Source organism: Thermobia domestica, chromosome 17 (genome assembly GCF_964235325.1).
Source record: "Thermobia domestica chromosome 17, izTheDome1.hap1.1, whole genome shotgun sequence".
NCBI classification, from domain to species: domain Eukaryota; kingdom Metazoa; phylum Arthropoda; class Insecta; order Zygentoma; family Lepismatidae; genus Thermobia; species Thermobia domestica.
The window spans coordinates 70,094,310-70,120,576 of record NC_137470.1 but is presented as its reverse complement, the minus strand read 5'-3'; the positions used below and the strand labels follow the sequence as shown (position 1 = coordinate 70,120,576).

Below are 26,267 nucleotides of genomic sequence, written 5' to 3'. Positions count from 1 at the left end.
CGGAAGGGATAGTTTACTCTTAGGGGTAAGTTTTCTTCGAACTATTTTTCTCAAAAACAACTCAGACGATTTTGTTCATATTTTATAAATAAATATTTTATTAATATCCTGATAATATGGCATAACTAGTTTGTTCTCAAAAAAATCTACGAGGGCTAATTTACTATTGGGGTGAGTTTCTTTTCTCAAAAACGACACAGGCAATTTTGTTTATATTTCATAAATAACATTATATTTAACAAATATTCCGTGAAAACAATATTGTATAAATCAATCCCGTGAAATATCCACAAGTAGTAGTTTACGGTTTTTTTGGACAGTTTTCTCAAATACGACTCATGCGATTTTTGTTATTTTATAAACAAGTATGAGTTTTCCGAAAACACCTTATAATTTTGTGAGCATTTCATTAATAACTGGAACATAATATGATTTAGTTTAAGGAATTTGAGCGAGAAAGTTTAGTGCGGTGGTATCCCTTTTATTCAGTTTGTCGGGAAGTTTGCATTGTTGCAGCAGCATTCATGACATCACCATATTTCTCACACAACAAGGATTCTGTAGAAATTCATTGCATTATGGGCAATCATTTGAATTTTATAAGCAAAATCAAGGACCGAGAGCGGATGTATATAACCTAAATATTTTCATAAATAACAATCATCCTATTAATGTATGCCAACTTTATTGGATCGAAATCCGGACGACGACATACATGCTTATATCCACACTTAGCTCAGACAATAATAAACATTTTAGCATGGGGGCAATTAGAGTGTAATCTCATAGCAAACTTCACCATTTAATTTAGGTAGAGCAATAATTTGTTAAGATAGTAATGTCTTAATTGAATAAATAAAACTAGGGACATCAGATTTAGATAATTACCCAAAACTGGTGCTGTAACCTTATGACAAAATTGATAAAAACTGTCATACCGAATTAGAAGTAGACTTTTTGATATAAGTGAAATTGATAATTAAGTTGAATGATAACAGTGTGTTATCTATTTGTAACTAGCATGTATTCACCAAGGTTTGATCGGAGAGGAATCAAGAGGTCGAACCACCTTCTGTGTTGGCTACTCTCAAGTTCACTACTCTTTTTGTTCCACCTACCTTTTCTTCCTAGTTTTTGGTGGCGTCATTGTTATTTCGCTTAACAATACATTTACAAGAATTTCCTCTTAACTCGAAGTAGGTAGTGTTTGTTATTGAGTTGACACATTGCTACATAAGTTATACTTCCTATTGAAAGGAATGTTTTTATGTGGTCATAATTTTAAGTTGCTGCGAGACTTCCTTGATTGTTCTGAAGATATGAACGACCGACCAGTACCATATTGGGAATTGAATCGTATTTCCATTTAAAATATGAAAATTTACAAAGTATTAAGATAATTAGTTAATAAAATATCATTTACCCTTATCAAATAATTTCTGTCATATTACACTATAATACTTTTTTTTCTTTGCATGTGAAAGTGAATTAACAATTTCAGTTTTCTATACGATTATTGCCTGGAATTAAGAATTTAAGGATATATAATCCTAAGATCGTACTTTTTTGTGAACTTTTTATTTCTTTATTTTTTAAAGATAACGGTTCCTCTTTTGATTTGAGTAGTGGCAATTTTTCTTGTGAAAAACATTCTAATTAATAACGAAAGTTAGAGCTATGTTCAAGAAAAAGCCTAAAAAGTCACTATCAGGTTAACACATCTCATGTACTAGTTTACTTGTGGTCTTATGCGCATTATGCCTTTTATTATCCTAGATCGCCATTGGCTACTGGGAAGTTCTTTGCGTCCTGAAGCTTTGCCAAAGATTGAAGCTCTTGAAGGGCCAAGAGGCCAAAGACCAGACATGCCAGAGCCTGTGTATGAATCTCCAGTGTTTATATCTCACCTGAATAATGTGGAATGCAAGGAAGGTGACACGGCTCATTTCGAATGCACTGTTGAACCGTCCAAAGATCCAACTCTGAATATTGGTAAGTATATTTACATTTAAAAAGAAAACAATTTAATTGATAGTTTATATTCTTTAGGTAAAATTTTAGGTAGTAGAAATACGACCATATATAAACTGATAAATTTTAAATTTGCTGTATGTCAGTATTACAAGAAGAAATTGAGCGCTAAATACTGAAAAGTTAAAAGGTATAATTAAGACGTGAAAATACAACAGATTTATGTGACATATTTGATTTTCATATACTTTTATACTGCTTCCATCGATCTTAAGCTAAATGTCTTGCAAGTGTATTTTAAGAAATCCATTTTTCTTTATCGATTTCTCTAAATGAATGTTCTAAAATATTTTTTGTTTTAGAACCAAATATTGCACCATTAATAATAATAACTGTTTTTGTAATTTAATCAAGTTTGTTTATTATTGTGCTAATTATGAGTATTCCAACTTCTAGAATGGTTTGTTAACGGCAAGCCACTGCCAAGTGGAGCACGATATAAGTCCACGTATGATTTTGGATACGTTGCACTTGATATTAATCATACATACGCTGAAGATTCTGGTGTATATATGTGCAAGGCTACAAATAGCAAAGGACAAGCTGTGACGTCTGGTACACTTAGGTGTTCAAGTAAGTATAACGTTAAATTGAGGTTTCTTCAATATAGATGTATATAACCGGATATGTCAAAAGTTCAGGGCGATGGGTCATCTCCGTTATAAGATACACAAAAATTGAAAGAGAGGAAAGTTTTTGGAAATACCAGGGCAATCAAAAAGTTTCCGGAATGTTGTTGCAGCTCTTTATTGCCACAATATAAGTAAACATTTACTTAATCGCTTTCAAAATAGGCATCTTCGGAACACACACTGCTCCTGCCATTGCTGGAAACACCGACGATATTTCTATTTTGTATCTTCCGAAGTTCAGCCGTCACGTTTGGTTTTGATGTCTTCTTCGGTGGCAAAACGCGTATCTTGGAGGCGAATTTTTCCTTAAAACATTGCTATCTTAAACTGTTTCAAGCTACCACAGTCTATGAAGCAATTTCTCCCATTTGCACATGTACTTGATGTTTGAGCGTTGCTCGAACTGCAACATTGCGCCAACTAATCACCACACGCTCCTCCGTCCAACCTTGCTTCTCGTACAATGCCTGTTATGACCTGTTCACAATTGTCAAGTTCATAATTACTTAGATAGGACTGTACTGTGCAAGATTCATTGTGATTACATCTGATTACGTCATAAATGCCAAAACTACAACAACATTCCAGGAACTTTTTGACTGCCCTGGAAGGTAATTTTTAATCTAAACTGCTGAAATTTTTCGAATCGCCCCAAACGTTTAGGATCCACACTGGTAATGGCGTATGGCCCTGAACTTTCGATACTCCTTGTACATATATAGGGTTACAGGTTAATTTGAAATGTCCCTGTATCTTTTACACTTATACTCTAAAAAGCACTGAAATTTTATACGATGCAAATATCGACAAGGGAAATATTTTGATACACTCCCCAATACCGCCAACCCAACATCAAGTTGTATACGGTTACTTGTCAACATTGACTATTTGTCTCGCTCTATTGGCATGTATCTTTCTAGTTCTAAAATCTTACTCGATTTTCCGTTTGGAATTCCTTACAATATTGCAATTACTTTATTTACGTATAATAGTTGCATCTTGGATAGCTAGGCATTGAACCACCTTTTGCCCTCAGAACAATGCTGGTGCCATGACGTGGAATGAAGTCATAGGAATCATTAATAATAGCAAATGGAATTTTACAACATTCCACATTTATTGCATCACTTGGTTACGTGAGAGAGAATTGGAGCCGGAAATCTGCTCCAGATTTTTGTCTAAAATGGACCGTAGATGTTTAATTGTGTTTAGGTCTGGAGATTGGGAGAGCCAGAAGAAGTGTTCAACATTAGAGCTAGCTGCTTACGAAAAACACTTCACTTCGCTTAAGCGTTGATTCCAATTAGTCAAAATTTGCTATAGAATTTTGGTCTGTTATTCGTGCGCATAAAAAGATGCAAGGTGTATATAAGCTGCGTAGGTGGAAACAAAATGCAGGATACAAGCATATTTATTTTATAATTACCTATATCTAACAATATGCACCTTAGCATGTATTTTGTAAGGAAAGTGTTATAAGAGTTTGTACACGTAAGATTGTAATATGCAGTTTCTTCATAATAACGACTTTATAATGACAATATATATTGAAACATTATACATTGATTTGGTATTGTAAGGGGTAAAATGTTAGTTTTGGTGGTATTTCGATATAGAAAAGTAGAAATATAGTTAAGTGATTTATTTCATATATAATTTACGTCCGACACAAATGATCTAAAATAGAGAAAATCAGTTAATTGCAAACAATTCCAAGTCGATCTTCTAATTCTACAGGCAAATCAAATATCTATTTGGACACCCAACATCCACAAGGACAAGCTGGCTTGGAGAAGGTGCAGGAAGTAGAAGATGCTTATATATCCAAATACCAGAGACAGATCTCAGGACCTGAAGCAGAGTTCCCGAAACCAGTGTTCGTGGTGCCTCTTGAACCACAGTTTTCAGTGAGTGAGGCTGAGCCATTACATCTAGAATGTCAAGTAGAGCCGAAGAATGACCCTAACCTTAAAGTTGAGTGGTACTTCAACGGAAAAGCCCTCCAACATGGTAAGAAACTATTCCTGGTATCTTTAGTAATGCATACAATTCAATACACTTGACGATTACAAATTAGATTAGCTTACCATATGAGGACTGTTATGCCTAACCCCGTTAAATCCACTTTTCTTTGAAAATGCTTTCCTTTTTCGTTAAAATGACTTCTATCTATTCCTATAACGGTATCGTTTAACACCCATTGATCCAAAAAAAAAAAAAAAAAAAAAAAAATAGCGTCGTTCCCTTCAGAATCTGCTACTCGGTGCCACAAAAGGTTTGTATCTCTTATTTCTTGCGCAAAAAGATGAAAGCTCCAGAGGGGGCTCTAAGTATTAGCCGCTGTAACACTTCGGGATATCAGCTAGTTGTACTAACTATAAACTGAAAGTAGACTATAAGTTTAACAAATTGACAAAAAATACTTTTGCCGTCTGTGGAAATAGCACAAACAGATATATATATATATTTCCTTGAGGAAGCGCGTGCCCGTTTTCTAGATCCGCCAGTAGGCTTCGGAACGTTTATATTTCTTCATTCTTGTGCAAAAGGATGGAAAGTTTCAAGGGAGCGCAAACTATTACCCCCTGTTAAATTTGGCAATATTAGCTAGTTTTTTAAATATTATTTTGAATTTTGTTCTGATAGGCATATTTTTTATTAATATACATACTGTTAAGAACAACAAAAAATAGATCTACTAAACATTTTCAAAAGGTATAATATGTTTTTAAAAACAGTATAATATGTAGTACAATTGTAGCCCCGCTACACTGGAAATGTAAAATTTTAAGAACGTTAACTCATATTTTATATGATTTACTGATTGTGTTTTAGTGTGTTGACTGGCCACATTCCAGTAGATGCAATTTTTGAAATGACTACTTTTAGTATATTCTGTATTTGTCTGTTTTTTAAACATATGGAGCCTTATGCAGAGTCGTTCTTACACGTGATTAGTGCCATACTAAAGAGTTCGACTAACATATGTTTCCTGCATTAGTCAGGCCTTTAGTATGACTCTAATTATACGTCAAAACGGCTCTACATAGGCCCATTGGATCTAAAAAGTTCGAATGTTGTAACAATGAGACAAGGAACTTATTATGCTTTACCTCACCTTCATTTTCCATTATATGTTGTTACTTTCTTTTCTTTTTTTCTTTCATTTCCTTCATAATGATACTGTACATAATTGTATTACGATACCATACAAAGTATTGTATTTTTGGTCAAAGCTGTTCCCAGCACTATGGTAAAGATGATTATGATGGTTATTATTATTATTATTATTATTATTATTATTATTATTATTATTATTATTATTATTATTATTATTATTATTATTATTATTATTATTTGTAGGTTCGAGATTTAAAACCACCACGGACTTTGGATTTGTTACTTTGGACCTTACTGATGTATATGAACGCGATCAAGGAATTTACACTTGCAAAGCATACAATAAATCTGGAGAGGCATTTACTTCAACTACAGTGTATTGTGCTGGAAAAGAAGGTTTAATTGAAAGAACTCAACACCCAAAAGGAGCTGCTGGACTCGAGAAAATACAAGATCTAGAGGAATCTCTTCGAAGACAAGAAGGAGCCCCAGCAGAAGCTGAAGAGGGCCATGCACCTGTGTTTACGTCTCAGGTAGAAGGGTGTAGACAAGCTCTATATAATATTATTTTTTCTTCCCTCGTGTTCGTAGTCCTGGTAATACCTTGGAGGGATGAATTTACTGGAAAATCATCTATTTATTGTTCCCACATGGAGAAATAAATAGTTCAGTTCTCCACTATTTACAGTTCAATTCAAATTTTCAAGCCCTTTCTGTTCCCAATATTATATATGTATAAGCTACGAACATTTACGACCGTATTCCTTTTTTCGTACTGTAGTATATCTATCTTTCATCATGTAGAAGTGAGCACTTGCTGGCTAAGCAATTAGCGGACTTGTGTTCGATTCCCGGCGCGAGCTCATGTAGTTCGGATCCCACGTTAAGCTGTAGATCCACGTCTCATATAGCTTCGCTGCTGAAAGGGACGCTAAACTAAACTAAAATCAAATCAAATCTTGTAGAAGTGAAGTAGTTGTAATATAAAAGAGTTTTCTCACAGTCAGTAAATCGCTGAAAATTTCGTTAACCTGCCTTATTACTTCCACGGATATATGTAACGTGTGCCCTTGATGTACAGAGTCCCGAGCTTGATTTCCGCTGGAAGAGTGTGGAACGAGTTGCGATGGATCAGATTCCACTTAAAAACTATAGGCATACTTGTCTCATATGCAGAAAAGGGTTCCTCATAATACATGTAAACTGGAATGTCCAACCTTCCAAATGTTTCTTTTCTTTCTTTCTTTTTTATCAGCAGTGATATTTTATACAAAATTAATTAAAATGAAATAAAAGTACAAACTAAACATATTTTATAAAGGGTAAACCATGGAACCATTTTCATCATACGTTTTACGAAAGGTTGTAGGCTTGCAAATATCTTTTACAAAAATAAATACCAATGTTAGTAAGGAATATATTTTTTTTTTAATTCCCACCGTTTGTTGACATAGTGCATAATAAAATTTAAAGGCACAAATCTAAATATGCTACATCGGAATCTGGAAGATGTAATGTATATATAGATAATATGTATATTTGTTGATAGTTGTTATTTTAAAAAAATCAAGTTTTCAGTTTTGCAAAAAATCTCTATTTTTTGTACAAAATGTTATCTAATTTTTGTTTCTGAAAGTAGCTTCAGTCATAAATAGTTGAATATTTTGTACATTATTATCAAAACATCAGATTTGTTAGTTTTACGTATTATAGACATATAATTCATGGAGAAGAAAATCGTGAAAAAGATATGTTTCCTTCTTCTTGAAAGATAGTAGATTTTCCAACAGTCATCCCTATAATTATACATATTTCATACCTGTGTTCGTGATCGTCACGTAACTGTGCATTATCATCAGCTTAGCATTAACTATTTGTTATACTGAGTTATTCATTTTAGTTTGAGTCAAAGCACGAAAGCTACTATTTCTGCCAATTTTATTTCACATAACTGTGTTTGTCACCTTAATGTTTACTAATTTCCTTGTATTATGGTTAAATTATTTTGTAATTTGTGTACTGATCTAATTTTTATCTAATTTATTGTGTTACTAAGGACGAAACTTTTTCGTTAATGCGATATGTGCGAAACGTTAAAAAAAAAATGCGTATATGTTTCAGGAAATCTCAAACTTTTCGTTTTAGAACGAGAAATCACGTTTATATTATTGCGAATTTTGCGAAATTCAGCATTACTTGCGATAAATGCTAGTAAAAACGAAAAAGTGGAATTCTCGTTAATTATTGCTAATAATAACTAAAAAGCGCATTTCCAATTGTATTATTTAACTTAAAAAACGTTGGATTTACGAAAACGATCTGTCAGTTATTTGATCCAGAAACTGTTTCACTTGATAAAGATGCAGACATCAACAAAACTGAACTACTGTTTAAATCCTCGACTGTGTTTTGTGGTGAAAATGTTCATGATCTGTTGGTTACTTACCATGAATTTAAAAGTAAGGTTATTGAAGTTCTCAACAGTGAGGATAAGTAAGTTGACATTATATCATTGTTAAACAGTTTAAAAGTTAACCACAGGTCTTTTGCTGTCAGCTCGTTATGTTCAATATGGTTGCCAGTTTCGAGTGTTGATGCTGAGAGATTCTTTTCCAAGTATATGATTGTTACTGACAGGAGAAGAAACTTAAAAGAAGAATTGTTAATTCTTTGCTGCATGTTATCCTTTAACTAAGAATGACGTTAGAGAAAATGTTTAGATTTTTGCATTAATTTCTATATTTCAGTGAATACATTAGTTATAATGTGCACCTAATCAAAAGATATCCTCACTACCAAAAATATACTGTTTACAAGTTCCGTATGTTTTTTTTTTTTTAAACTACATTTAAAAAATAAATGCAACATAAATGCGAAAATTGTGATAATTAATGCTACAAAATATCAAAATTGTTGCGTAAAAGTTTCGTCTTTATGTATTACATTATACAGTAACGAGTGTTTTTCCTAATTTACAAAAACAAGCCTTGTTCATTCTTATGATTTTTGTTTTACAGCATAGTGTTGGATTCTGCCCACAAATGGGTCATCAGGTATATTTTGTTGCTATGATTTGGTGATGGGTTACTAACAGTGGTAGATTTTTAGATATTGTCTTTTTTTTAATTATTTTTTGAAAGTTTTATACCTTAATTAGAGAGTAGATTAGTATGAAACTTACAGTTCTCAACATTGAAAAAATTCAATAATGTAAAGGTCAGCAAAAATTGCCCGAAAAGAAATTAATGTTCTTGTTTTCCAAAAATATTGGAAGGGCGTTCCTGGTTATTGATCAGTATCGTAACATAGAATGATTGGACGAAATTAAAAAGAAAATGTTACATGAAGATTCCCTTTAATTGTTGGTTTTCCCATTAAGATCACTAAAAAAGAAAAAAATAGAACTAGAAACAAAAGAGAGAAACGTTTTACTTTCAGGGTATTTGTTGTACAATATTTCATACCAAAGTCACAATATGAGTTTGAAATTATTTTTGTTTGACTAAGGATCATCAAGAATTCGTTTTATATTATTTAAAGCAATGTGGAATGTCTATGATGTGCTTTAGGTAACTTTACACCCTCCAAAATTCGTACGTGAAAAACATTCAGAATTTGTAGTGTGCCTACAGGGGATAATCTTCTCGGATAGGACTCCAGAGATAAAAGTGTAATGGGTTGAAATCCTACTTCTAAAATCGTAGGACTTCAAAAGTGCTATCAACCCTATCCCCCTTTCCTTTTTTTCTTTCAAGTACTGGTACAGTATTACGAAAACAAAATAATATCTGTGTAATTTTCTAGAGAGTATACAGTATAACTTTGTAAGCTTTTTTGTTCAGATGTCTTCATTGTTATCCAGTTCGTCGTCTATGCCTACGTCATAATTGATGTGAAAGCGTATTTCTTGGCAATGGGCAATGCATCGATACTAAAAACTACTTTGCTATGTACTAATTTATACATATTACATGATTAAGCAGAATAATTTTAATGTTTTGACTTTTACAATATTTCAAAAATTGAGAAAAGTCGGGACGAGTCTATTTTGTGAAAGATAATATGAAATTTAGCATCCATGTTAATTGCTTGCAAACGGATATCATTAGAAATGTACAATAAATAGTCAGAATAGATTATTTTGTTTTAATTGTTTGTTTCTAGCTTTGTTTCTTTCAGTCTTGTAAAAGCATAAAAAGCAATCTCCGGACATCCATTTGCATCAAATTTTCACATATTTTGATTCAAACATTCTTGGCGTGCACAATATTGTTAAGCCTTTATAATACATTCTGTATGGTATCCTTCAGAACTTGGAATCGCCAAATAATTTGTCAAATAGAAAATGATAATTTACTTTTGCTAGTTAAATATTTTTATTTTATGTATAACCATGTGCAAAAATATAAAAAACAAAACAAAATAAAATATAAATAAAAATAAAAAGAATAAAAATAAAAATAAAATCTTCAACATCTTTTTCTGTTTTAGAAGTTTTATGTTGTTATTTAAAACTAGGTTTGTAACAATTATAAATTTATATACTTCGTTGCTTCAAACACACTCTTGCAATTAGAAGTGCCAAAGCATTTATCTACAAAAATGAGTAAAGAGGCTTCAAAATTGAAAAGGGTGTTCAAGATTTTCTGAACATGATTTTATGTATTAATGGAAGTAGTATATACATATTTCCGTGTATTGAACTCCTTTATTAATTTTTGTTTACAGTTCCAGAATTTGACGAACTTGAGCGAAGGTGATATAGCACATTTTGAAGCTTCTTTGACTCCTGTTGGAGATCAGACAATGACAGTGGAATGGTTTTACAATGGCCAAGTTCTTAAAGCAAGTAAGTATATCACACGTGTATCAATATTTTAAATTTTGCTCTACGCTAGGTATATTGATGTTGTTTAAACAATTGTTTCTGATTTCTTTTTAAGAAAATTAAAAATAAAACAGAAAATAAATTTAAAAAATAATATCCAAAAGAAAAGAAACGTCTTACGTTAGATTTCTTTCAATAAATATAACTGCTACTACTACTAGTACATTGTGTTCTAGTTTCAAATGCATTTTTGCTTTCTTCAGCTTATGTGCGTATATTCTTCTCCATCCTCGTATCCCCATTGAAGAAATATAAACTAAGTAATTTTTTAAGTTGATAATTCAAGATTTTTTTTTTTAAGTTGTATCTTTGACAACATTTACTGTCAGTTTTGTGCTTTTTGCAGTTATTAAAGTTATTTGTGCTAAATCGAAATGATTCACGTTCAAAATTATTGACGAGAAAATTAAAATAAACTTCGAAATAATATTCGTCTGGCGTTAATTGTATCATTACTGGTCAAATATATCCAGATATTTAATGATTTTCCTCATTATCGCTATGTTCAAGAGTCATTGTAACATAATTTAAATGGAAGTCGAGATTTGCGTGAAATTTTGATTGTGGACATTGCTATTCCACATAATTTTGTACAATCACGGTCAAACGTTTCCTGAAAATCAAAACGTAACCTCAAAAAAATCTTTAACTATGATTGTGCAGTTTGATTTTACAGGGGAAAACAACATATTTTATGATAATATAGAAAACAAAGCCGTCAATTTTCATTCCCAACAGTTATTTTAAGTTGTGGTACGTTTTAAATTCATCAATGGAGCTCTGTTCCAACCTGTCATCAACAACAGTAAACTCACAAAAAATAACACCTGACAACACACAGAATTCACTTATTGGAGAAAAATAACACTTCTCAATCAACTTCCTAGAGATGAGTCTTGTTTTCAAGAAAGGAAGAAAGACGGGTATTTTTTGCGAAAGACATCAAGTGTGTTTTATTTTGAGTTTTTAAATTTTGCAGAGCTTTTGAGAAGTGCTATTTTTGTTCAACAACTGTGAAAATCATCTTGTGAAGTCATCCATTCGATTTAGACACTCGAGGATAGCAGCCTTAGAAGAAGATGTCAGTTCTTAAGTGGGGATCGAAATGATAAGGATATGAATAAAAAGTTATATGCAAGATATGTACTAAATCTTGCAGATAGATTTCCTTATACATAGATAACGGCGTATAAAAAGAATATTTTAACATTTTATATAAGGAAGTAATAGATTTAAGAGGTTGCGAATCCGTCTAGAAAAGCAAAATAATGTACTGACTTCACATTAGTCAATTACATACCATTGCAACGACATCTTGTATTTTCAGTATAATTTTAAATATATTTTCTTATATTTCCGGGCAATGTATGATTTTAAAATATGCACTAACCAGTTTGAAGAAGAAGAAGAAAATATGAAAAAGGAAAGAGAATCAAAATTGATTCTAATATGATGATTTGTGATAAGTTTTTGTCTTTACGTTGTCATAGCAACGTTTTGTATATAAACGATATAATTCAGGACACATCATAAAAAAGGGATGTGCGCATAATTATAAAGGTGTATTTATTTCAATAAGTGTGTGCCACAATAAAAGCCAGGAAAGCTAAACGCAGCATAAACTGTTTTAAGTGATTTTAGTAGTTTAATCTAGCTATAATTATGACTGAGGACCTGTGTATAACGAGTTACGTTATACCATCTCCCCGCTAATGACCCTTCGTGATGTGTAACGCCTAAGATTAGAGAGCTAATAGGTGCGTTAAGGTGGCTCTTCTTTTCTGTTACCCTGGTTTCAAAATCTAAATAGTAATGTATATCAAATATTTGTTTTGGGTAAGGGAGACTTTGCCCTAAGGGAGACGGAGGCAAGACACGCGCTTGAGTATTTCTTTCCCTGACTACGAAACTGAGGTCTTTGGTAAAACTCATTCCTTGTGCCTATCTTGGCTTCAAAATTTCATAACTTAATATTAAGTTACCTGTTGTTCCTCATTAAAGGAACAAGTGGTTCAAGCTACACGTTCCTTTCATTTTGATGCTTATAAGGATGTACAAGTGCTTATAAGGATATTAATTTCAAGCCAAATAGAGTATAAATTTCGTTGTTTATAGTTGTTTCTATTTAATTTAAAGTTAACTATGTACTACGTATAATTTTCTCTTTTTAGGTCATAGAACAAGAACAGTACATGCATTTGGCATGGTTGTCCTGGAAATCCTTGGAACAAAGATAGAAGACAGTGGTGAATATACTTGCCGAGCAACTAATAAATGGGGAAAAGCAGAAATAAGTGTTACACTAGAGTGTGTTGACAAATCAAAGGGTCAGAAACCGCACTTCACTACTCATATTCAGGTTTGTGTAGTATTTATTTTCTGTAGGTTTTTATTAGTGTGCATTTATGTGGATGTATAAGGTACATGAAATGTTCGGTTAGAGCTGATTTAAATTATCACTTCCACATTTATCATAGTGTTTTATTCATAAATTAAACATAACTTTCTTACAAGGCTGTCTATATTCTTTATTATAAATTAACGAGAAATGTTACAGTTTATAATAATGTTTTATTGTGAGAAATCTTGGCCAAAGCTGCACTGAACAGCATTGGAATACATGTAACGTTTCACTTGTGAACTTTAGTGGTTATCTTAATCCACTACAACTAAGCAAACCTAGTATTATTTCGTAGGTTTTGGCTTAACTGATATATTTCTGAAAGTCATTATTTTGATACTTGTTCTGAGATGAAGAGCAACTAGAACTAATACCTTTTTTATGAGAGATATTAGAAAAAGTAATTTTGAAAATCGAAACTGCAAGAAATTTGGTAAAACATATTACGTAGTGCATAAAAGCGTAGTTATTTATATTTGTGAAATTTTACAGTATGGATGTTGCTCGTAAGCAACTTCAAGCTTTACTCTAACATATTAAATGTATATGTTTTTTTCACAGAGTCTGGAAGGACTTAAGGATGGCGATTCTGCACATTTCGAGTGTACTCTAACACCTGTTGGAGATCCAAATCTTAAGGTTGAATGGTTCCACAATGGCCAACCATTGAGACATTCATCTCGTATCAAGACAGTGTCAGATTTTGGTTTCGTTGTTCTTGATATTGCTTATGTACAGAGTCATGACTCTGGAGAATATGTCTGCAGGGCTAGCAACAAGTAAGCTATATCATGTTATTTGTTACTTTTAATTACTAATTGGTTTTACTGTAAGTATAACATGAATAATAATATTAATAAACTGTGAAGGTGTCTTGCTATATCACACACACACACAGTGTGCGTTATATAGGATATCACAAACTCCGGCCGCCTTTCTGTCTTTTTGGCTCACAGTATGCCAAGAAAGTGAATTTATTTGTTCTAGGGAATGTCCAAAATTATTCAATCATTTTGAATGATTTTCTTACCGTTGGAAAATACATTTCTTCCAGATAGTTATACCGACCAATCAATAGTGTTAAACGTATGTGGTGAACTTACACAACAAATTTTGCTATTATTACATGTTGCTTTACAATCAATCAACATAACTACACTGATTTGTTATGAGGTCTCAGTTCTGAAATTAAAGTACATCATTCACTTGCTTGCTTTTTGGAAATTGATCCCAAGGGATTGGAGAAAGAGGGTACAAATTCAATATAGCAGATACAGGGAAGGAAAAAGGCTTTTTTAAACCACTGGATGCATGACATGAAATCTAGTATATTGCCTAGCTTTGGATGCAGAGAACTCTATCATTATTAATATACTATCAATTTTTGCAAATTTTGAAATTTTTATTCCGCAAGGGGGGGGGGAGGCGTATTTTACTATTATTCCTTTTTCTTTTATGCTGCTGGACACGAAGCAATAAAACCTGGTATACAGGGAATTTCTGATACGCATAATAAGAATAATTCATTCAATTGCACCAATTTTGGAAATTTAACCTCGAAGAAGTGGGATAAGAGGAAGAACGTTACTATTATTACATGTTTCTTTAAAACCGCTGGACATTCAACATGAAGTTTGGTATGGGGAGGTGATTGCTTGAATTCAATATGGATGATGCAGAGGGAAAGACCAAGGTTATAATGTGCACACTTATATTGTTCACGTGGAAGCATTTGAGTTTCCTTGTGGCTATATAATTAACATACGATTAGATCCGGGTTCGATTCCCGGTGGGAGCTCATGTTGTTGGGATCACACGTTAAGCTGTAGGTTCACGTCTTATACCGAATCTGTGCTCACAGAGACGCTAAACTCCACTGTAATTAACAGTTTTGCTGATCTTATGTATATATAGTGTTCAATTCAACAGAGCAATCAAGAACGTGGTCATTACTAAGAAACTTAAACCCAGACTTACTGATCATAACATCAAATTGATGTTCCACAGCTTATCTAAAGAAAAAAATATACTTTATAAGGATAAAATAAATTTAATAGATAGCAATGTAGCTAAATACGCTGTAAACTAGACTTTTCTCAATCATCTTTTGTTAATTTTCTTCCAAGGATAGAACTCGATTTTCGAAGCCCCATAATTAGAATTGTCAGCTGATCTCTTCCTCCTTTTTGTAAGAGTTTTTCGCAAATTGAAAATCGACTTGGGCTGAAAGAAGATTTCTTCTAAACATTTCTCATTGTAAAGTACAATCACAATTAGGGGATTTTTTGTAGGGAATTTGGGGAACATCGTGGCCGAAAAATACAACTAATTCTACTAGAAGAGTTAACTTGAATAATTTGTTAACAAATCCGCTATAATTAACTATTTGTCCTCATATTTGGACCATATTTCTGCTCATCAAGATCTTTGATACAAGATAAGTTTGATTCACGAACCATGTAGCACTTCACTTATCACCTTTGTACATATAGACCAGTAGAAAGAGTAAAGTCAATTAGGAAAGTAATGGGAAAGCCTTAAGTACCTCACATTTCCAGAGACGAGAAATTAGCCCTTTCCTACGGCTACATTAAATTTGTGTTAATATTTCAGCAAAAATTAGAAGGTGATAAAATGTATGCACCTTTCTAATGAACTCTATAGAAATAATGAGTTTTCAAAGCTACCGAGTAGCCAGTGCTTTGTTGTGAAAAATCAGCGTCCGGGGCGAGAGTATAGGACGGCGCCCCCGTACGTATGAGTGAGGTCGACAGACCAGCTGCGAAACACCACCATGGTTGTCGCTAAGACTAAGAAAATTTTCAAAAATAAACTCTCCTTTTCCTGATTTTTAGCACTATTTATTGCTTTTTTCCTTCCATTTTATATATGTGCACATGCATCAGACGGTATAACTGGTTAATGTAAGATAAAATAAAAAAATAAAAATTTTCAATTATTTTGGCTTATGTTGGCTTTGTTGCCTAAGAATTTTTGCTTCAATTTTCTCTATACCCCAAACACCCCAAACATTTACTTCCTAGAGAGGATTCCATCCCTCCTACATATTTCTGTTGTGGTCACTGCGTTGGAATGATTAATGTGTAAACTGGATCATCATTGTTAACTTAACTCAATTGGATTATATATCCTTTTTTATTTTCCTTTATTTTTAGGTTTGATCATTAACTCTACATCGCTTTCGCATTATCAGAAATTCTTATACATTGTTATATGTTACGGTATTTACGTTGATTTCAGCATTCTTGCATTAGGAAAGTGTTTTCATGTTCTAATCATGATTACTGTGTTACACAATATATGACTCGTAATTCTTTCCAGATATGGTGAGGACTTCACGCGAGCCCAAATTAAGTGTGCTGGCAAAGGAGGAGTCTATCTTGATTCTTTGCAACCTGATTCTTTGGCAAGAATCCGCGAACTGGAAGTTGGACAATCTCAACAGCCAATACCAACCACTCCAGTTATGGAACCACCAAAATTCATTACTCAGATTTCTGACATCACCCAGTTGGTGGAGGGACAGAGTGCCCATTTTGAAGCTAGGTTAACACCCGTCAATGATCCAAATCTTACAGTAAGTGTGCGATTTCATTAATAATATTAAACATTTTCATTTGAAGATATTGATGCTAGAACCAGATAGATTTCCTTCCTGGATTCCTTTCCAGGAACAGCAAGAATTTTAATAGTAACTAGCGTTCTATTGAGTATATGCTGGAAATTGTATCAATTCTATATTTTTGATGAAGTTCAAATATAATAGGTGGTCTTATGACTTCAAGTAGAAATATAAGATTTCAACATTTGAGACAATATTAGGAATCCAAAAACGGATTTCTACGATTCTTCCATCGACATTTTAAATTAAAATTTGATACTGTGTTCTTCTGATTTCTGTAACGAAATTTCCATTGCAAGATCATCAAGATGTAAGCTACACAACTTCTGGTATTACAATACATGGTTTGCACCTTCAATTGATAAAACAAAATGTCAAGTTAATATTTATTTCTTGGGGGTACTAGGTTGAAAATTTTGTTACCTGAAACGATTTTGTTACCTGATTTTGTTTCCCATCGAAGGTGTTACATTATTTGAAATTGAACTGCATAACTTCATGGTTTTCATTTGGAACCTATAATTTAGTGTTACCTGTAGTAAAATGCGAATATTCAGGTTGAAAATCTTATTTTTATTCAGTTTAGGTTACGCATGGCGCTATAAACTAAACTAAACTAAACTAACTATATTGTAAGCCTGTGGCTTAAAGCAAATGATTTAGTAAAATATGTTTAAATTCTCAAGTTTAATAAGGCTTCTTGCATAGCTCATTTTACATTATACGGTCTTGAAATTCTTAATCACAAGCGATAAATAGCCATGCAGTTAACTACTAAAAATCACATAAGATATTTGTCGAGTTTCACATTGTTTATTTGTTGGTCGCAATCTGGAAATCAATTAATCTGCTAAACAAATGTGGCGGATCAAATGATTGCTGATGTAACTGACATTGTCATTTGTTAAACTTGTCATCATGTTTTCGAACTCCCTCATGGCTATATGGTTAGCGTACGTGTCCTTGACTTTGGAGACCCGGGTTTGATTCCCGGAAGGAGTTCATGTGGTTCGGACTCCACGTTAAGTTGTAGGTTCACGTCTCATATAACCTCGCTTCTGAACGGGACGCTAAACTCCAACTCCACAAGTCATTATGTTTTCCTCAAAGTCTTCCAACTTGCCCAACCCTGCTGCTTTAGTTCTTATATAACCACCATTTTATGGATGTAAAGTTAAAGTCAACATGCTTTGATGCACAGCAGCAAGGACTGCTTGTTAGTATTGCCAACCTAACTACCTCAGCATTCACTGATGTTCGCACATTTCGGGATGGTTTTTCTTCAGTGCCTAACAAATCATACTGAAATTTTCCACCTACAGAAAAATTGTATATTGAGTAGGTACTTTTCCACAACACACCACACTGAAGTAAAAACGAGAATTTCGCTGTTTTGAGTAAAAAAGTCACTGTCTTTTTCCAAAAACATCTCAATTATGGAAGCATGACATCGAACGTTCCTACTGCTTTGTTGGTACTGAAATGGTACTTCTACAGAAACAGTATTTATAATAATAATGATATTGATAATGCTGTTTTTTTTTAATGCCAATAATATGATCTTATTGGTGGCAGTGTAACCGAAATAAAAGCGTCAGATATGCCCACCGAATCATGTATAACTTCTTTAGCCAAACTAAAACTACGAGAAAGTTAATACAGAAACAAATAAGTAACTCAAATTGCTTTTACTAACAATTATAATTAGCAAGTTTAATAGTTGCAAATTCATTTACCTTTCAAAATTCTTTTAATTCGATTCTATTATTTTTTTTTTTAATCTTAACAGCCTATTTAGTCTAAGTTTGACTTTTTAAAATTAACCTTAGCTACTACTGTTGAGCTATTTAATGTGTATAATAATTTACGTGATGGAAAAATTGTTTTGCAGGTTGAATGGTACTATAATGGCAAGAAACTTCCCCATGGTCACCGTTACAGAACTTTCCATGATTTCGGAATCGTTATTCTTGATATCCTTTATTGTTATGAGGAAAATTCAGGAGTTTACGAGTGCCGAGCAGTAAATAAAGTAGGAGAAGATGTTACAAGAGCAACATTGAAATGTGTTTCAAAGGCTAATTTGATTCTTGACACACAACTGCCAAGGGTAAGTGTATTGTCTCTTTTTGTCCTATATTTGGACCATTTGAATGCCAAATAGCTTAACTCTAAAATTGAAATTTTCCAGGAGTGAAATTTGAAGTCCAATATCTTTTGAATAATTCATATTTCTTCTATGTTGGCAACCAAAACTATAACTATGTAGTTTCTGGTATAAATTACTATTTAAAAAACTCTTTTTAGAAAGGTACCATCAATAGTAGGGATGGCCAATTTCGGAATTTTTACTTTCCTGAATCCGGAAAGTAAAATCGGAAAAAATCCGGAATTCGGATAATTTCCGGATTTCGGAAAAATAGGCAGCTTGCAATTTCATGTATGCACCCTTATACTATATATATATATATATATATATATATATATATATATATATATACAAGTTTATCTTCATAATTATACATCTTCCATTTCATTTACAGAATTAGAAACAAAAGCATTATCACATTCTCCAGGTATGGTTGCAAAAAAATAAGAGAATGGATGGGATTGAAGTTTTATAGGGTGATTAAAAAGAGTCTCGGAATATTTCAATAATACTACCTTTGCCCTCTTAAAAATAAGTCGAATTAAATTGTATAAACCACCGCGACACTAATATTTGTTTGTTTCTGCAACCGTCTTTTATTCAACCTTATCTTTCACTCTTATCTTTCCTCCCACTCCTCGAGTACTTACTCATAAGGGATTTAAAGTAAAAGTTAAATGAAGCGCTGCTAAGTGGAAAAATTCACAACTACTACTGGTTTTGGTCAACTAAAACTGCAACCACTTGAACATTAAAAAAAAAAAAAAAAAAAAAAAAAAAAAAAGTTTATTGCCAAATCTCAATGGATATAGTTGCAGTGCTCATTCAACTATAAACGTAAACAGCTCTGTGTCCTTTGGTTTGTCTCTCTGTGTGTGTGTGCGTATGTGCGAGAGAGAGAGAGAGGGGCATTAATATCGTCTTGAGTTGAAGAGCAAAATTCTGTTTTTACTCAAGCACTTCGAATACATTTTGAACATAAATGTAGGCGGTCGCACAACCATGCAGGCTAAAGCAGCAGCCGCGCCTTTATGATTTCTAGGAATTGTTTCAAATTGAATAGAACAATAATGTAATCCCAAGATTGTTCCCGTTGCTTTGGTAGCACATTTATTCTTTCATATTGCTTTATCTGTAATAACATTGACATGGAACAATTTCTCTTCTCCAAAAGTGAGCTTTGAATGCGTAAATAAGCCCAATATCACACCAGTTTCTCTAGTAGGCTGCTACGCAAACCACTTTCATTTTCCTAGATCTAAGTACCTGTAGCTTTAGTTACCTATATTGTTTATACACTAAACACTAGAATTCATTGAGACATCACATCCAAAATATCTTTTCATTATAACCTCCAGAAGGCTGATTCGATTTCAATATAGCTTGTATACCTTAAAGAGAAGCAGATTTATTTTTTACAGTAAAGACCGTTGTCCAGTTTTTAATAAGGAAGTAATATTGACGAAGTAAATTTTTATCACACGAAATATACATTTTAACGTAACCGTACGAAAAGAAATCAGTGTATTAGGCTCTGGCCGTTTAAAGGATTTTTTTATTCAATCCTAAGGATACTAGCAAGTTTAAAGATTATTTTTATTCAATCCTAATTTTTCGACAATTTGAACTATGCTTAATTTTCCTTGATGAGAATGTGATGCTTGTAAACCTTAATTATTATCAATTTTTGGCCATACTTTTTTTTAATAGAAGGATCACAAGAACCAGTTACAGGCGCGTTCCTTATCCCTCATCAATTACTGTATTAGTCAGGACTAAATTATATCTCAACACATTATGATAGCGTGTTGAGATATGAAAAAAAGCCTACAAAATGAAGACGGCATTTCAGTAGGAGGTAGAGTGATTAGGTGTATACGGTTTGCAGAAAACATGGCGCTTGTGGCAGAATCTAAAGAGAAACTCAATAAGATTTTTAAAAAACTTGGGGAAGGGCTGTGAAGATAATGGGATGAAAATAAATGTTAGAAAGACAAAAGCCATGGTGATTGGAATGAAGCGAAGCGGTGACAAATACAGAAGTAGGAGGGGAGAAAATAGAAGACGTGACTAGTTTTCGATAAGTGGGTAGTGGTATTAGTAATGATATGAAATATGAAAGTGAAATAAAAGCAAGGATAGGCATGGTGAAAGAAGCCTTTAGGAGGAAGAAAATACTATTTTGTGGGACTTTGAATAAAGAGTTGAGAAAAAGACTCATAAAATGCTTCCTGTGGAGTATTGTACTGTATGGGTCAGAAACATGGACATTACGCAAAAATGATGAGTAACGACTGGAAGCTTTTGAAATGTGGGTGTGGAGAAGAATGGAGAGAATTAGCTACGTCGCGCGGGAAACGAGTGAGAGAGTGTTAGAAATTGTAGGGGAGAAAAGAACAATTTTAGATATTATTAAGAAGAGGAAGAGAAACTGGTTGGAACATTGTCTAAGAAGGAACTGTATCATGAGGGACGTTCTACAGAGTATTAGAAATTGTAGGGGAGAAAAGAACAATTTTAGATATTATTAAGAAGAGGAAGAGAAACTGGTTGGGACATTGGCTACGAAGGAACTGTATCATGAGGGACGTGCTGCTAGAGACTATTGAGCAGGAAAGAGGCGGAGGGGGCAAATGAGAGACAATTAATGGAACTATATCAAAACAGAAAAATCGTACGTGAAGGCGAAGAGGTTAGTGGAAGACCGTGGAGCATGGAATATTATCAGTTGCAGCAAGTAACCTGCCAACAATAGCAGAATACCTATGATGATGATGAAATTATGATAATCTTAAGCATAATACATGCTAAACGTTAGATCAAACCTAGTTTTCTGTGTTATAGCAACATAATTTTATTTTATCAAGTGTCAGTAGTTATGCTAGCACCAATTCTATATAATATTGGGAATCAGTATGCTATTTCCGCTAGTTATTGCTTCCAGGTAAATGGTGTACTGGAAATCCGAACTACAGTTCATGTTATTGACGTAACAGAATAACTGCACTTTACATATTCTAGATCATTCTCTTATATTCCTTATTTGTTTTATAATGTGTCTTGTCGAACATAATGTTCGTTTTGCTTCATTTCTTTCTATTGTGTAAATATTTCAGAAATAAAATGAGTTTACTTCATAGGGCATGGAAGGCGGACTCGAGAAGATCCAGTCCTTGGAAGACTCCATGCTTCGAACGCGAGACGAGAGGGCAACAGAAGAGCGACGACAAGCTCCAATGTTCACTGTTCCTCTTTCCAATATTGACAGTCTTCGAGAAGGAGAGAACGCACATTTTGAGGCCAGACTTACTCCAACTGATGACCCAAAACTAAAGGTTAGTTTCTTCCTGTAAAAGCTATAGGCGTCATAACATTGGGAACTAACATGAGGTAAATTATTTCATGTTGTGTTTGTAGTAAACAAAGCTCTGTCATGTTTCTAAAACAAACTTTTCGTAAAGCTTATTGACAGCATTGAACATTTCTTATATTATTAGAATCATTTACATCATTGAATAACTGCAGTTTTACATGGCACCTTTAGGTCACAAGGAAGTTCAGACGTTTACCATAAATCTATTCTCCACGTGCAAAAGACGGACATTTCATCTAGTTTATTTATAATATTTCAGATACAGCAGAAATCCTATATTACATTAAAACATCAAGGGAAACGGAAATTTGGAAAAAAGCAACCAAGACCTGTGCATTAAAGGTACCATTCCGGCATTTGTTGAAAAAAAATGAAAAATAAAATCTTTAAGTTTTACGCCTCATGGTTATGCCGGTTACGCTAAAGGAGACGGTGATGATGAGAAATGAATTAAATGGTGGAATGAAGAAAGTGGGAGGAAACGGGATAACCCCGAGAAAACCCACGCACATGATGTTTGTCCACCACAAACCTCACTTGGCGCGTGCTGGAATCGAACTAAGGACTATATGCACCAGAGGTGAACGCTCTACCACTGAGCCACCGCGGCCCCAGCATGTTTTGTACATCGAAGGAAGGTCATGATGATATCTGGCCTTGGGAGAATATGTGATCTTCCTCGAGTGCTAACTACCCACCTACGCTCGCTTCTACTCTTCTGATACTCTGAATGGGTATGCGAAGTGTTTGGCTTTCAAAGGAAAGGTGGGCGGACAGGCAAGACATGCCATAATTAATTTGGTTTTCTTATAATGGACTACATAGTTGTAACATGAACATGAATGCTCACGTTATTGCATTTACTTAATTAATGAGCTAGTCAGACATAGATATAACAACTAACTTGAATAATGTTTCTTTTATGTATTTTTAATCAATATTTCCAGTACTTCCCACGAGTACTCTTTGTCAGGGCTAAGACAAGATTATTCTCTAAACTGGTCTTCACATAGTTTTGTTGTAACAACAGTGGTTTAGAGAAATATTAACGTACCAGTATATATACTAAAGTTGCTATCTTGGTTACTCGTGGCTCGCTGAGCGCAGTAGACGATTGGTGGTGATTGGTTATCCTCCTACCACACCCCCAGTGACGAGCACGTCCAAGCGCGGGAAGCCACCGACGTTATACCTTCTGGATTATAGTGCACTAACATTCCTATAATCTTTTGCGTTGCATATGTCTTTCAACACTATGTAAGTTGGGAGCTCCTTCGTGGCTAAGCGTACGCGCCTTTGGCGTAGGAGACCCGGATTCGATTCAGGGGCGTCATTTCAGACTTTGCTTGGGGAGGGCAAGAGCACCACCCACATAAGGCGTTCACGTTTTGTACTACTATATTAATGAACAATCGGCTAAAGTATATGTATTCCTCAAACTCTTAGGGAGGGGGGCAATTGCCCCCTCCTGCCCTCCCTAAATGACGCCCCTGATTCGATTTCCGGCGGGAGCTCGTATAATTTGGATTCAACGTTAATCAGTAGGTTCTGTCTCATATTGCCTCGCTGCTGGAAGGGACGTTAAACTCAAAATCAGCTCAACTATGTAATTGGAATCTTGTATGTACACTGCTGCCGTATTAAACATTTTTGCCAATTAATGTGCAAATTCAACCCTCAATTTGTAATCTCTGTATATCCTAAATAATATATAATAATGTATTTACAGTCTTAATTTTTGTCTTTATTAACGTAGTTTGTAGTAATCTTATCCCAGTCCTTCTCAAAATTTCCTTTATAAGTATTCAAGAGTGGGTTTTTTTTATCTTAGTATATTAAGCTTCAAACACGTTCCTTTCAATGCTAGTAGTGCTTTGATATAAGACTCCTACGTTTTGTAGTGAACGTTTTGTAGTTTGAAGATGTTTTGAAGCTGAAGCTGTTTCAGACTTATCAGAATAAGGTTTGATTTAGGGTTAGTGCACTAGCAAATTATGTATTTATGTTTTTCACACCACTGTTTGTTACAGTATAAATATACGAAGACTAGCATAGTTAAGTCCTTAATCTTGAGAAGAGTACGCGTGTAAAGTACTGGAAATATTGGCTAAATTACATATAAAGAAACATTATTTAGATTAGTTGTTATATTATTATAATGTGTTCCGTACGCTCAATAACTAAATATAGATAAGTTATTTTCACCCTTTTATTCAGTTGTAATACTTCGTTAGCTCTAAAGCAAAGCGAGTTTGTGGTATTCTCTTCTTTTCCATTATCATGATATTATGACATAACGTATACATATGCCAAAAACAGTGAAATGCACGTTATTCATAAAAACACATTGCCAGTGATTAACGGGTATAATTTCGTAGCGAGGATATCACCCATTACATAATAGCGTCATTGGAATGAACAACTTACGAAAGTACTCTTCTGACTGTTACATTGTGTCTTATTGTGCTGTGTATCATTAGATGGCAGCCGAATTGCATGTGAAACAAAATGGGGTTGGTCCCGTAGCAAGTAGGTTGTACGTTGTGGAAGTTGCAAAAGAAAATAATGGTGTGACAGTAAATGTTCTTTCAGACCGAAGTTCCATTTCAATCCATCAATCCAAATGTGAAGTACGAAATGCTACTCAAAATATCCGAGAATGTCATTGTAAAAATCAGAAAACAATACTTACGTCCTAACGTCGTCCGTCACCTTCAAAGTAGTCCCCTCCGGCATGTATGCAACGATCCCAGCGTTGTTCCTACTTTTGGAAGCACTCCTGGAAGTCCGCAGGATGAAGAGTGTTCAGGACCGCTTGCAATTCCACTTCTATGTCTTCAATGGAGTCAAAATGTCCTTTTCAAGGCGAGTTTCATCTTCGGTTACAGGTAGAAGTCGCACGGGGTTAGGTCAGGGAGCAGGGAGGGTAGGGGATCGTTCCCATTTTTTTTTTTTTTTCTGGCCAGGAATTTCCTCACAACGAGAAAGATGTGCGCGGGCGCGTTGTCATGGTGCAGTAACCAGTTTTTCGTTTGCTACAGCCCTGGCCGTTTGCGCCGAACATCTTCCCTCAGTCTATTCAAAATTTTGCAGTAAAACTTCCCGTTGACATTCTCACCAGGACTCCTTATGCACAATTCCTCGAATGTCGAAAGAAATGATCAACATCGACTTGATGTTGCTGCGAACTTGTGAAACTTTTTTCGGCCTTGGAGAGGACAGCATCTTCCATTGTGATGATTGCTGCGTCATTTCCGGATCATAGCCATAAGCCCAAGATTCATGACCTGTAATGACTCTGGATAAGAAGTTTGGACACACTCGAACTCTTTTTTGCAGTTCAGTACACTGGTCTGAATCCTGACGTTTTTTGGTCGATGCTGAGAAGGCGAGGGCAAACTTCGCTGCAATTCGTCTCATATTCAGTTCATCGGATAGAATTCGTTGACGTGTACCATACGGCAGTCGAAGTCTGTTACAATCATCGTGAATTGTCTGCTTTCTGTCTTCGCGAATCACATCACGCACTTTCAAGATCATTTCCGATGTTGTGCATGTTGACAGTCGACCACAATATTTGTCATCTTCCACAGATTCGCGGCCTTCTTTGAAACGCTGACTCAAATGTTCTTGCTTGACTCAGTGCACTCTCACCAAATGTCTCTTTCAGCATGTGGTGGGTTTCGGCTGCAGTTTCCTTCAACTTGACACAGAACATGAAGCAAATCCATTGCTCCTTAACGTCAGCCATTTGACAAATCGCAGAAGCACTGAGACACGTCCCTTCACGTACAACTACAGCTCACAACTGAATGCGCCAAACATAACGCAACTTTGTGGTGTAGTAGATAATACATGTACTTCGAGACATCAAACGGTGGAATGTCGCACTGCTACTGGTTTACCTGGTAAAAATAAATTTTCGGATATTGTGGGTAGCACCTCGTATTACAATGAATTTCATTAGAGGGGATCCATAAGGAAATGACATAGAGGTTGATGCTCTTTTAAAGCGAAAATAGTGTGATGT

General features: G+C 34.2%; 1 protein-coding gene across 6 annotated transcripts in view; it reads left to right on the top strand.

Moving 5' to 3' along the window:
• The window catches only part of sls (sallimus), a 346,510-nt gene that overhangs the window by 252,442 nt on the left and 67,801 nt on the right, over positions 1-26,267 (top strand). For 4 of the 6 annotated variants that reach the window (XM_081744934.1, XM_081744931.1, XM_081744933.1 and 1 more), the window contains exons 45-55: positions 1,777-1,992; positions 2,428-2,604; positions 4,401-4,673; positions 6,027-6,316; positions 8,801-8,836; positions 10,512-10,632; positions 12,843-13,030; positions 13,634-13,851; positions 16,415-16,670; positions 18,607-18,825; positions 22,005-22,199. In XM_081744934.1, coding sequence (XP_081601060.1) covers positions 1,777-1,992; positions 2,428-2,604; positions 4,401-4,673; positions 6,027-6,316; positions 8,801-8,836; positions 10,512-10,632; positions 12,843-13,030; positions 13,634-13,851; positions 16,415-16,670; positions 18,607-18,825; positions 22,005-22,199 — 2,189 coding nt within the window. The remainder of the gene's footprint in view (positions 1-1,776; positions 1,993-2,427; positions 2,605-4,400; positions 4,674-6,026; positions 6,317-8,800; positions 8,837-10,511; positions 10,633-12,842; positions 13,031-13,633; positions 13,852-16,414; positions 16,671-18,606; positions 18,826-22,004; positions 22,200-26,267) is intronic. The other 2 variants (XM_081744932.1, XM_081744935.1) reach the window with 1 other exon arrangement.